Source organism: Prinia subflava, chromosome 10, assembly GCF_021018805.1.
Source record: "Prinia subflava isolate CZ2003 ecotype Zambia chromosome 10, Cam_Psub_1.2, whole genome shotgun sequence".
NCBI classification, from domain to species: Eukaryota; Metazoa; Chordata; class Aves; order Passeriformes; family Cisticolidae; genus Prinia; species Prinia subflava.
This window is the reverse complement of record NC_086256.1, coordinates 14,056,702-14,070,907: the sequence shown is the minus strand read 5'-3', so window position 1 is coordinate 14,070,907 and position 14,206 is coordinate 14,056,702. Positions and strand designations below refer to the sequence as shown.

The 14,206-nt window shown below is 37.7% G+C and overlaps 1 protein-coding gene across 1 annotated transcript; it reads right to left on the bottom strand.

Annotated features, from left to right (window-relative positions):
• Positions 1-24: 24 nt before the first annotated feature.
• On the bottom strand, positions 25-13,765 carry SPATA1 (spermatogenesis associated 1). The gene is made up of 13 exons (XM_063407387.1): positions 13,305-13,765; positions 12,316-12,422; positions 9,157-9,274; positions 7,109-7,162; positions 6,689-7,013; positions 6,329-6,574; positions 5,729-5,855; positions 5,517-5,577; positions 4,824-4,941; positions 3,910-4,035; positions 2,552-2,721; positions 1,395-1,493; positions 25-554 (listed from the first exon to the last, which is right to left on the bottom strand). The coding sequence occupies exons 1-13, from the start codon at positions 13,338-13,340 to the stop codon at positions 450-452; spliced, it is 1,692 nt and encodes a 563-aa protein (XP_063263457.1). The 5' UTR covers positions 13,341-13,765; the 3' UTR covers positions 25-449.
• Positions 13,766-14,206: the final 441 nt, after the last annotated feature.

Below are 14,206 nucleotides of genomic sequence, written 5' to 3'. Positions count from 1 at the left end.
ATAGCCAAATAAAGGATTCTGTAGTTCCATAGAAACTGTATTTTAATAATTTCTAAAAAATGGAATGTGTGAGCCTGAAAATAAGAACAGGAGGTTGCAGATTTTAGGTTTATTTCTTAGTAGCTATTTAGTTAATCAAAGAACATGAGCATACCACTGGGATCTTACACAATTAACTAATTTGCACTTTAAAAATGACAGTTTAGTTTTAGACATGTTACTAGCTTAAACTGTATGTTTAAGTAGCTGACTAATCTTAGTAAGTGAGATTTAAAAAGAAGTGAGCTACATTCCTTCAGTAGCCTAGTATACAAACTCCATAACATCTATATAGTTAATGTCTTTTTACAAAATAACTTCAAGAACATACAAACAAATGCTCTGAATTTCTCTTCTACATACACTAGAGAGCTGCTGTAGACTTCACAGATGTTAGTCATGTCATCTTCTTAAATGCCTGATTTTCTGGACTGGAGAATTAAAGCTGAATGAATCTTCTTCTGTGTCAGTTCCGCTCTCAGTGCTCGTAAATCAGATGCTGCCTGCTTTCTCATCTGCAAAAGAACCCATCATTTAAGGAATGGCAATTTAAGGAAGCTTTTTTGGGAGCTGACATGCACATAGGTTTATATAACTAAGACAGAATTTTATACAGGATGGCTGAATACAGGATACATCTTTCATCTTTGAAATTTTCCGTCTTCTCACACTGCTTTGTTCTGTACTTTGCCTTGATGTTTTTGAGACAACTGCAAAATTAACTGTTCTTTCCACTCCTTGCTAGACAATGGAGTCATAATGATTACAACCATCCAGGAATACCCAGTAAACAGGAGTACAGTCAATCTCTGTGATGTAGAACACTCCTATTTCAAGCTTTCAGAGCTGGAAAGCTGTCCAGTGTGAACATCTATACTACCTCTTCCTTCCAAAAAGAGTAATAGACAACACTGATATGGAATAAAGCACATGAAGAGGTCTGCCATCTACTTAGGCAGGTTTTTTTGTTGTTGTTGTTGGGTTTTTTTGTCTTGATACCATTTTTTTTTCTTTAGCCATGGTCTATTTATTACTGCTCAGTGCCTCACCAGGTGTATTTCTTCAATTACCTTTTGAATGAAATGGGAATTTTATGAAAAAGATTATGAACATTAGCTTACATAGATACATTGAGTACCTATGTTGTTTGAATGCCATACATTCCAAATCATCTGATAACCTGGTGGTCTGGAGTAATTTAGCTCAAATGCTAAAGTCACAACACCTAACACCTTAAAACGAACAGATACAACAAGAACTGTTTAGCAAATATTTACATCATCTAATAACCGAGAAGTTCTAATTTTTTTTATACATTGCCATACTTTGGGTGTTCTAATTAAAAGGCAGAATACCTTAATTTCTATTAGGAGTCTCATTTTTGTATCATCTAGCTTCCTTCTCAGCTGATCGAGTTCGTGCTGCACTGTAGCAATCCGGATGATTGTGTAATTCTGTGTGAAACAACAACAAAACTTGAAGTGCAGCATTAGTGCATCTGCTCCCTCACTGGGTGTTACTTCACTGCTCACAAACAATCCTCTAACAACCTCTTTGCAGCTCGCCTGCTTTCCCACCCCACTGCTGCCTGCCTGGCTGCACGTCTCTCACTGGGCTGGGGAGCAGCCCTGTGCTCAGCCCAACAGCTCAGTAAATCCTGGCTCCCTTCTCTGGGTGCTGGCCTGCTGCAGGAATTGTAGGAAATGGAGGATTGTGCATATCCTTCATGTAAGGCCTCTCTGTGCCTAGCCAGGGAGACCAAAAAAACCTCAGCCCTGATATGCCCCTCAAAAGGAGCAATAACCTGTCTGAACATAGCCAGTAATGCCACGTCAACCCTATTCATAGTTTTATTTTGTAGATATTTCAAAATAGCTCAAATAATACATGTTTGCGTATAATATACACTCCTAGATTCGACATGAACACCTCTCAGATGCAAGAAAGGGACATTTATTTTTCCTAGGCTAGCTTCACTTTTGTCAACAGCCTTGCTTCCATTAATGCATTTAGAAAATTAGCACACACAACTGGAAAGGTTGGAAAGGGTGTTTCCTCCTTTTCTTTCATCTTTTCTTTTTTTATCTTTTGTCTTTTTAATCCCTCTGAACTTCCTATGAAACTCACAGTTGCACAATAGTTGAAGTGCAATCACTTCAGAAGCTACAGATACATTTTGTGTGCTCCAAACATCCATTGCCTCCTTGTATGAAATCTTGGATGATAGAAACAAAGTAGAACTGAACAATCCATTAAATCCATACTGAACAGAAGGGGATTTTGGTACAAAAAGGTACCAACAGAAAGCAGAAAGAAACAAATGCTCAGACTCAAGCACTTCTGCAGTCTTTTTGAGACAAATAGCCTGAAGGAATTCTGTCCCTCAGATCACTGAGCTAAAGCGAATTTACAAGCCATCGGTTGGCAATAAATCTGTTTCTTTAATTTATATTTTATACAAAAAAACCCTCAAACTGTGTAAAATGAGATAATAAATAACAAAAGCAAATACCTTGGAGGCTGTTGTATTGTTTGGTCGTTTTTTGCTATCTCTGGCTTCCAATTGCAAGAGCAATTTCTGGTGGTAAATCTCTAAATCTTGTTGCAGTTGGTTTAAAGTGTCCTCCAGTGACACTGTAGCTTTCTTAGCTTCAAAGTACTTCTTCTTCCATTCCTCACGAACTGCACATGAAAACAGTAACAGTGTTTGGTCTTGCTCACCTTATCATGAGGTCTGCTGAAGACAGTCACAACCACCTCACCTCACAAGCTCCGGCTGGCCAATGCACACACTGAAACGTGGCAGAGGGTTTATTTAAAATAAATGTTTAGTGAAAAAATCTTCATTAAAATTACATTCACTCTGAATGCAACTGAATTCTTACACAAACTCCTGCAACAAAAGGCTCTATCTGTCCACTGAGATAAAACACAGGATCCAAATCCAAAGTTTTATTCGGCCCAGCTTTTCTGCAGGTTCTGTTGCACCCGAGTGCTCCTGGCCTGTGAAAACTGCACAGCACAGTCTGAAGTTTACAGCTCTACTGTACCAGAAAATGTAGCATTGTGGATTTAGGAAAAATTTATGCTCTTCATGGCCAGAGATTTTGAACAGCTTCACTTTATACTGACATCCCAAATTATGGGAAACAGCTAGTTACCTTTACACTTCACCATGACACCTCCTATGTTGTTAATGTGCTATCAAGGGCTGCACATAAATGCCCCTGTACATGCTGTGGCAGTCTTATGGCCACTGCACACCTGCAGTGTCTTAAATGAGTCCCTTCTTTCAAGGCATATTTTATGGAAGCAGGACAACTGAAACTTACCCAAAGAACTCAGCTGTTGGAGGACTCTGCCAAGTAACTGAGAGTGCCTGTCAGCATGGCAGTCTTAGGAGGATATTAAATACAGATTTGGATGGCTGTTACTTCAGAAAATGCTCTTTCCTTAATACCTTGTAAAGAAACATGCTTGCTACATGTTCTTACTTACGAAACTCTACAATCTGATGAAAAAAATTCAGAAGCACAGATGCTTCTTACAGAACCTGCAGAAGCTGTTTGAATCCTTGTGAAATAACCTTAATTTTACCTACGTGGATAACATAATTTAAAGCAATGCAGGTTCCATTTGGGGCTTATCTCTAGCTCGAATTGCTAAAAAAAAAGTGGAAGGAAACACTTGAATTTTGCAACCTTGAATTTTTCTAGCATGCTATTACCTAAAATGAGTTTTCTTGGAGCTATTGGTTAGCAAACTGCTCCCTCTGTAATTAAGCTCATTGACAAGGAGGCAAATAATTTCACATTGGTTTCAGTGTAATTTCTCAATTGCTCCAAATTCCAAAATAAATTAAAAGTGTACCATGGTATCTCTTCAGCTTATTTTGTTCCAGTAGTCCTTTAGCTTTTTTCATCAGTTCTTCTCTAGTTTTTTCCATGTGCCTTCTGTCTTTCTTCATTTGTTGCAATTGTTCTACCATCTTGTTTTCTACAGATATTACAATTATATTTAGCAAGCATTTGAATACTCTAAGTACAAAAGGATCAGTCAAGACTTTTGTAATGCACTCATCACAAATTATCCCAAAAGCTCTGTCAGAACAAGCAGTAGAAAAGATTTCATTTTCATCAGGTTTCGTTTTAATCTAACCTTTCAGAATGGCTGTGCTTTAGAAAAAGGGAGGAATCCAGCATGCATCCAGGCATTCACACACGCAAACAAACATCTTTCTATATATTTAGACAATAAATCACTAAATCTATGTAATCAAAAAATATATTCACTCCATGCTTTCCAAACTCTTGCCAATGAAGTCAAAAAAACCTCCAAAAGACTATTTCCTGCTTGAAATACACTGCAATATAAACTGTAGAGAAATCTTGCCTTGAACTCCAGCTGCCAGGACAATACCTCAGACTTCCACCAGCCTGCAACAACAGGTCAAACACTTAACTTCTCACTATCCTCCTCCTCAGCAACAATACTTGTGATTTTCTTTGCTACACTCTCACTTGAGTCTGCAGTGTTTCATCTGATCTCCCTCCTTTTCTCCTTCCATCCACAGCTTGACAAGTTGGGTTTTCTATGGCTGGGAACCTGTCAAGCTCTAGAACACCCCATGCAATCATAAACATCTGGAATTTTCTAATCATAAATTAAAATTCATAACAATAGTGTGAATTAATGTATACAATGTAGGTATTTATGTCTTTAGTGACTCTTCAATCTTGATCAAATGTTCACTTCCTTGCAATTTCCTGGAATCATGTACTCACTTGCTGCTGGAATTACAGGAACTTGAGCTGGGTTTACAGTAAGTGCCAAAAAGGGTGGGCTAGGAGGTGAAATATACTCTTTTGGACAAGCAAGATTGTTTTGCTTGTTTTCATCTGCCTATAGAGTCAAAAGACACAACTGTAAGTACATAACCAGAATCCTGAATAGTTACATTAGACATCTGCCCTGAAAGTGGCCTGAGAGAATGAGAGGGCTGAATCTGACTTCTGCTTTTTTATTCTGTTACCAGTACACGACTAATAAATTACAAACAGTTGGATCTCTGGAAACAAAATGAGAACACTGAAATCACAGAGAACATACAGACAAAAGTACAGACCATTGCTAATTGTTCTTGTCCATGTCCATAACTCCACAAGTTACTCACATTCCCATGCAAGACCAGGAAGTAAGGGCCTTAAAACAGCCACCTGGTTCATTGATTATGAAATCAAAACCTGCCAATTTCTAAACTAAAATTTGTAATTGCAAATTTTAATTGTTTAGAAACATAGTTGATATTCGTTAGAAAATTTGCTAAGTAGCAGTGCACAAATTTATTATTTTCTTAATTATTCTCAAATCTTTTATATTTATAATAAGTCACCAGTCTTACAAAATTAGACTGTTTCTAGGTAGAGAACTATATTTATTGCTCAAGATTACTAGGAATGGTACCTTGAAAAACATACCTGATTATCCAGTTTTCCACCAAGACCAACTCTAGTCTTCTTAGTTCTGTTTTGTTGCAAGCTAAGATAAAATCAAAAAAAGAGTGAAAGTTCATTGACTGAAATTATTTTGCCCCCTCCTTTTTTTTCATTTTTATTTGAAGTTTGTAAAGTAAGTTTGTATTGGTGAAATAATATTATCCATTATTTTAGAAGATTCATTATTTGCTAACCTTTGTTTTTTGTGGACATAATCTGGAGTTTGGTCTTCTACTATTTTAAGAATTTCAGCATCCTGTGTTCTGTCTCTTCTTAATTTGGTGTCTTTTTGGTGCTCATTATTTTCCATGTAGGCTAGTTCTGTGACAGGATAGTGATGACAAAAATACATAGATTATACTTGCAAAAATCAGGCTGGTTTGACTGTCAGTGTCTGGACTTTCCAACCTGTATTGGAAATTCAGTGAATCAGCAAAGCAAGTGGTGTTATCTCTAGGATTTGGAAATGTTCCATGAATAACAGAGGAAAGAAATAAAGATATACAAAAGGCATTTTTATTATTAGAATTTATATCTGACTAATTCTGGTGATTAGACAAATGTTTCAACTATAGTAAAGTGTTTCTCTCTATCAGCACACAGTGCTAATGATGGACTCACAAGGCAAAACTACATCTCTTTGAAATATATAATTATTTTTAAAAAATGGAATATTGTTCTGATAGTGCTTTTGCAACTTACATGTTAGTTACAGATTTCTTAAAACTTAGCTTTACTTTGCTGACTTTTTAGAACTCTTGCTTTAGCAAAAAGAAAATAACAAACATTTGTACCCTTTTGATATTTAATTTGATTTTGGGGTCTTTGGTTGCCCTGGCCTTGCTCTTCACTGTGGTTTACACCAGTAAGAGCAGCTCCTTTGGCTTTGTCATTCCACTTAGGAGCACTGCACTCCTCTTGATCTTGGCTGAGATGGTTCTGTTCAGAGGTCTGTAACACCAGGTCACACTTTCCAGACTCCTGATCTGCAGGAACTGAATGATTTGGTGTGAAGAGAAATCCATCAGCTCCACTTTGATCTGCATAATAATTGATAATATGAAACAGAGATATTATTTTATTGTAAATGTTAACCACAATATTTATTTTTCTTCTCATTCATCATCCTCCTTCACTACACTAGTTAAGCTTACCTTTTTCTCCAAAATGTTTTTCTGGAATCCTGTTGTTATTGTCTTGCTTATTGTTTGTGTGTGAAATTGGAACAGATTCTTTCTCACTCCATTCCACAGGACCGGGCATTTCCAGATTTTCCACCTGATGCCTGCTTTGTATACTTTCTAAAAATGGTTTGCTTTTTTCAGGTTTTTGTTGGGAATGGCTGGACAATCTTGATCCATGACCAAACCTTCTAGCTTCTTCAATAACGTGCTGTTTTTGTTGAGTTGAGGATGGTAATGAATAACCACTTTCAAAATATTCCACTCCAGGTAATAAATATAATTCAGGATAAAGTGCCTGAAAATACACAGTATGTTCACCAGACAGGACAAAGAAAATGTGCAATGTAGATTTTTCTGGAAATGGTACCTTACAAGCCATTCAGTACTTACATAAGGAGGAGCAAATGACTTCAGTTCCAGTTCTATTTCCTGCTTGGCTTTCACCTAGGAAAATAAAGTATGGAAGTGTTAAAAAATACAAAACTTAATACTTTTTTATCAATAATGCTGCATGTGACATATGCATTCTATTGTCATTTTTACATACTGCATTCCTTTATAAGCAGCACTATAATATGTAGTGGACTACAATTGTATTTTCTGACATTGTTCCGAAACTTTGTCTATTTTTCAAAATCTTAATCAGACCCTCAAGATTCCATGCACATACTGAATGTTTTTTTATCCTTTACACTTTCTCTTATGTTCCAACAGTCACAGGAAAAGAAAATTTCCAACTTTCTTTATCAAAAATTGCTGCAGGCTGAATCTGGACAGAAATGATGAGTCTCACATAATTTTCTCTATTCACCTAATACAGTATTGCAAAATATTTTATGTATATGGGAAAATATCTAATATTATCCTATGTCTTCTTGTATTCATCATTTCCATTCATATTCTTTTTGTGACTTACGCTTTCACTTTTCAACAGCTGTCCTAAAAAAGTCAAAAATAGTCAATATATATTTGAATGGTGCGCTCCAATGTAAGGAAAAAAAATCTGAGTTTACATTCAAATAATTATATTGAATTAAACACACAGGTTCTATGCAAAAAAGGAAGAGAAAATGAGCATGATTTTAGTTTATGTTTATCTTTTCATTTAAAAGACTCTTGCTTGCAAGTAGGGCACAGCTCTTGGTTCTGCTTACATTGTTAGAGTTATGAAACAAGACTAAGGGGAGAGAACACTTAACAAATATTTGATCATGGAGATGTAATTCAATGAGGTTACCATGACCCTAAACAACAAATAAAGCAGTTGGTTTATTGCTTTACACTTTGTTATGAAGTTAAACATCAAGCAACAAGTAAATACCTCAAAGTAAAACTGTATCTTTCATTTGTCTCTATAAATCTTCATTATGTTACCAGTATCTTTAATTCTCTGTTAACATAAAATATTTTCTTAATTTGCTGACATTATAAAGGCTGGAAAAATTCTCCATTTATCTCTGAACTATGTGGTGAAGAAAATTAACCATCTTACTTATTATCATCCAGTTAAAAAGACCTCAATTCACTGAAAACATATGCATATTTTCCAATTTAGATTGTATCACAGTCTTTTAAGTTTCTTTTCAAGTTTTTCCACCGTGTTTTTGAATAATACTTAGTATTTATTCTAGTCTTCTGTGAGAGTGATTTTAGTGATAATTCAACTAGAAATTAAATAAAGAATGGCACCAAATTTCCTGCTTGTAGTTAATTTCCAAATCCATAAGAAAGAGGTGAAATGAGACATGGAAAAAGTATTCCATATTTACATAAATGTCTTATATCTTTGTGTATTACATGAACAAACTTTCAGTTGGACTAATTTGCAAGTTTATTTAATCTTTAGCTATACCTTTTAAGATACATATGTAGAATCCATGTGACGAACAATTATAATTCACACATGTAGGGGGTTTATTACTTACGTCTCAGGCTGTATTATTGGACTAAACAGTGGAACATCCAGAGAATTTTTCATTCAGAGAATGATGTCTTAAATGCTTTGGGGCAGGTCACAGCAGGAACCATTAGAGGAACTCTGACTGAGCTTCCATTGCAAATCTGTCAAATGCCATATTCCCTACCATGTATAGGCAATAATGGCCTTATGGGCTAGGGGATTTTTTAATGCAACCAGATTTATTATATTTAATCCATGGATTTATCAAAAAATATCAGCTTTTCACTGGATGGCAACTGTTAATTACAGCTAGTGCGTTAAAGGGTATTTCTGATATAACTGTCCAGCTGTGCCTTTGGAATTGGGGAAATAAATGTGCTCTGACAAGAGCTTATGTTTAAAAGAAATGCTAACAGTGCTCCTAAAGTTGGAGATTTATGTGATATTATCTACTTTATGTGATATTATCTCATCTGCAGGAATGAAATCTCTCCATTATAAAACAGAAGAGCACTAAAGAAAAAAAGAAATAACTTACCACTGCAAGTTTTTTCCCAATGCATTTTAAAAATCTGAATTTATCTGCGACTGTCACTCCACCCAGGTACTCTCCAAGCCTCTCCCGCAGCGCTCTTAACGTGATGTGAGGAGACACCCTAGAATGTTGTCATTCATTAATACATCTGTAAGATCAAATAGTGATGGCTAGTTAGCACGAGGGGGAAGATAATGGTCTGTCCATGCTGGCTTGCACAGACAGAATGACCAAAACTGGGAACTGCGTGCTAGAACTGAACCCAGTTACAGACGGGCCAGAGAGCCGGCGTGGCAGTCAGGACACTGCTGTGAGGGCTGTCCCAACATTAACTGGCAAGACTCACACTGGATCAGCCTCACACAAAGGGGGAATGTGGAAGCAGACAAAATTTGAAATTTACGTCTTGAGAATTCTGTTGCTCATCTGCAGATGAATAATAACACTGTAAGCTAAAGTCGTGCACTCCCATATAAAAGACACAATTTCATGGGGCTGGACCAGCACTGTGGAACATTCCCTTCAAGCCTCCATCACTGTGTACTTTAAGCAGCAGGCACATTCCTTTGCTTTTGTCTTCTCCAACACAAATTCACAGTTGGGTGTATGCATGTGTGCATGCAAATGTGTTTTAAATAAAACCAAACACTGCAGTGTGAACATTTCCACCACAATTTGAGGATGAGAATGCTGGCACAAATATGAATTGTATCATTTAATGTACTACTTGAAAGTATGCAAATATTTAGGTAATGAGCTCAGTACAAAAATCACTACAGAATAAAAAAGCATCTCTGCACAATAAATCCAAATGTGCCAGAGGCATACCAAAGCTCTGCAGCACTGCATAAGCAATTCCAATTGTTCTGTGCTGCCATATAAGAAACCAGGGAACAAATGCAGGCCTGAGACTGTAATCACCAATGCTGATGAGGTGGTAGGATGATTTTGGCCCAGGCAGCTCTCACTTCTCAAGCAATGCACAGACACAGCCTGGGGGACAGCACATGCCACTCTCAGCAAACAGTACAGACAAAAACCTGCAGGTCTTCCATTTGAACAGGTCTTCAACATTAACCTGGCAAGGTTTGTTCGCACTTGCAAGCAGCCCTATAGGCCTCCAGCTCACATCTCAGGCATGTAGTAAAAACACTGTCACGTTCATCTCATGAACACAACACTTCAGGGGGCTACAATGCTTCCCTTGCATTATTTCCAATACCTTGGACTTAGAGGAGCCTCCTCAAGATCATGAAACTGCCCTGGAGCACAGGCATGCAGCAGAGGAGACCAAAGTCTGCAGAGTGCACATCTACAATGTATAATGGGGGGGAAATATCTAGGCATCCAGATCCTGAGATAGGGCAGAAATTTATCTAAAGGTTATTTGCCAGTGCAGCTGCTAAGAAAATACAAAAATATCAGTCTGTCACTTGCTGCCACTGGCTGGCAGAAAACAGTCACACATGTCACTTGCTTCAGGGCATCTCTTTAAAAGCAATGCAAACTAGAGCTCATTGCAGCCATCTCATCTAGAAATAATAAAAGTTTGGCTTCTGTGGGGAGGAATGAAGAATGAAAAAAAAAGCTCATAAAGGCTGGGAAATGAAGTTCATGGGAACAAGAACTCAGGGCCATAGACAATTACACCCTTAATATCTTCCTCTAATTTCACAGCTAATGGAAGTGGCCTGTACTTTGACCTAGGAGCCCTTTGTAAGGCTGACTCAGACAGCACTAGGATTGTCAAGCTGACTGAACAACAGAGCTATCAACAACGTCCAAGCCACAGGAGCACCAGCAAGGCTGCCATTCCCTCTCCTGGATAAGAGTAAAAGAAGGCTTTAAAAATATTTTTTATTTTTAAAGACAGTGATTCACTGGCCAGGTGCTAGTTATTGCTAATGCTAATGTACTGCAACATTGCATAGTACCCATAGAATACTTAATTAGCAATTATCTAGGAGTCACTAGCAAGCAACAATACCCAGGCAGATATAAACCCACTGAAATCAGTGACGATCCTAATTTATTTTGAAGCCTCAGTGAAATAAATTTAGACTAGAAAATATAGGGTAGTGACAGATGCCCATGATCTGAAATGAAGTTACCACTTCAGACATGTATTCTGGACCTCTACTGCAGACTAGAACAGCAAAGAAAATGGGTATGTGCATTTCTTTTCTCTGCTTTTGAGCAGCCTTTCAACAAGAGCAGCTGTGAGAATGAATACATTCTGCCCTACATGCTCCTACCAGACTGCTGTCAGTCTTTTCATCTACACTGCATATTGTCTTAAGTGGATAATACAAGACTCAATTTAAATTAATTAAAACCTCGATTCCCTGCAGTTTTAGCTGAATTGACAGGTTTTGCACAGGTGTAGACAAGATGCACATAAAAGCTCCATTTCAATACACATCTTTGCATTATTTGATTTTTCTACAACTTCTTACCACAATACATACACAGGGATTTTGTGAGCAAAGTGTTTAGGAGTATAAATAAAAGTTACAAAGGTATTACAGATTAAAAATGCAACTCCCTATGCCAGGTTTGAGCCTAGGACTGGGAACTAGGGTATTCTTCCACTAAGTCCTTTCAACATCTACCTGAGACCACAGACAGTACATGGTGTTGTGCACAGCCTTTCACTGCTCAGGAAGAAAGAGGAAATGCTGCTGGTTCATGGCTGTAATGCTTCCCCTTGAGAAACAAGGCTTCAGCTCTTTCTCTGGACTGAGAGAGCTCAGATCATCATATCCCTGCTCCTGGGAACTGACAGGCTATCCTGTCTTCATCAAGCCACTGTCTTGAAGCTGGCCCACTGCCCAAAAGAATTCCAGCTTTTGATAATCAGGCTCAAGGAGACAGCAAGAATATAAGATATGATTTTACAATATAAATCATTCTGCAGAAATACTAGCACTGCTCTGGAAGTGCTTTTCAACGGTCTACATGAGCTGCAAGTGAGCTAAGCCTGATACAGTACAAATTAACCTAATGCTAGTTATGGTCACCACTTACCCTCCAGAAATTTAATTAGACAACAAGTTTCTGCTGGCAGATGTAATTGTGCACTCTAGAGCAACAGTTGGACTACAAGACTGAAGGCCAGTGTGATGGACCTACCACATACATGAAACCTAAAACTACACTCACCTTATAAATCCAGCTGAGATGAATTTGCTAGTAAGAGCTACAGGAACTGTATTCAGCTTGAAGTTCCACACTTCAGCTGGGACATAAAAAACATGAAGCTCCACCAGCTAAAAAAAAAAAACCACATGTAAATGTATTATCATCTTCTCCCTGTACGCTTTGTTTTGTTTAGGTGGACTTTCAATTTGTGTAGGTGGGAATGGTTCCTTTGCTATTAGCACAGGGACTAGAACAGTGAGACTAGAAGTGTCTCACAGTGATGACCAGATAGTGAGAACAGTGACAGCAGAGTAATTTGCGACAAATTACTGACAGCATCAAAACAACTCATTAGAACAAGCTCCCCAATGCAAGAGAGATAATAGAGAGCCTGTGCTACTGCTGTGTATCAGGGATGCTGTGACACACACATACTGTGACAGCAATGGAGAGATCTTACCAGAAACTGTTGAGACTCTGGACAGTGTCATGACTACAAGATTCCCTCAGCTGAAATCTTACCTTTGTTTGTCTCATAAAAAATGCAAAGCCCTGAAAGCTTGATTCAAATAGCACCACAACTTGATCGTGTCATCAAGAAAAAAAATTCAAAATATTTCTGACTGTTAAAACATTGGAAACACAAAAATGCTTCTGCTTATGTCTGCAAAAAGAATAACTAAGCTGGCTCTTAGCAAGGTTTACTTGGGCTGTGTTTAGACCCATGGTAGTTGTTGCACTGCTAATTTCCAGGTCTTGATATTTTTAGTAAAAATTAGATAGTATTGACAAGGATCCTACACCTTCTTTTAGCTAGAAGCCATGCAAATTAGATATATTAAATCTTTCTGCAAGAGTTGAGTTACTTAATATGAACTAGAAAATATTTTTTTCTATATATACTATTTTAAAAGCACATATTTTTTCCTCTCAGGTCTTCTAGAACCTTATTTATATAAGTATGTGTGAAATCTAAAAAAATCTTTGTAAAAAAGTACAAAAACTCTTACCTGTGATCTCTGAGGTCTCATTTGATTCAATGACATGTTGGCCCCTCTGTATGACCACAGTAAATGCCAGGTGGGCTTTCTAACTTTCTTTTTGATTGAAGCATTCTTTAGGAATGAGTTTCATGATAATCTCTTATGAGAGAAGTTCCTCCATAAATACCCTTTTTTTCCATTTAAGGACTTTCATTCCACTTATGAAAATGGAAGTTGTGTCTGTGCTGAGGCAGAGGGCTTCCAGCTAACTGCAAACAGAATCAGCCACACCCTCTACACAAGTGGGTATCACCTAAGTAACTGAGAATTGCTAAATCATAGCCCCGTGGCTCTAAGAAATCTGCCCTAGAGCATTTCCTCTTAACATTTTTTTCCCTTTCATAAAAACTGCTTGGTAGTGTATAATTTGCTACACAATTCCACTGTTTTCCTAAAGACACAGAGCTAAATTCCCACAAAACAAGATTCTTGCAGGGCCTGGATCTGATAAAGTGACAATTATTGTGAACTGCAGCAAACACATTGTGCCAGCCAAATGCAGTGTTCCGAGGAAATGTGACTTGACTGTGCTGGGCAACCATGTCAGAAAAATACTTCCATAAATTATAACCATGGTTCTGTCCTAACATTGTTATCGAATCATGGACTACTTTGGGTTGGAAGGGACCTTTGAAGGTCAGCTGGCCCAAGCCCTGCGGTGAGCAGGGACACCTCCCACTTGGCCAGCTTGTCCAGACCCCAAAGTCCAATCTGACCTTGAATGTTTCCAGGGGTGCAGCATCTCCCACCTCTCTGGTTAACCAGTTCTAGGCTTTTATCACCTTTAGTGTAAAAACCTTCTTCCTTTAATCTCTAATCAATCCTCTTTTAGTACAGAGCCATTCCCCCAGTCCTATTGCAACAGGCCC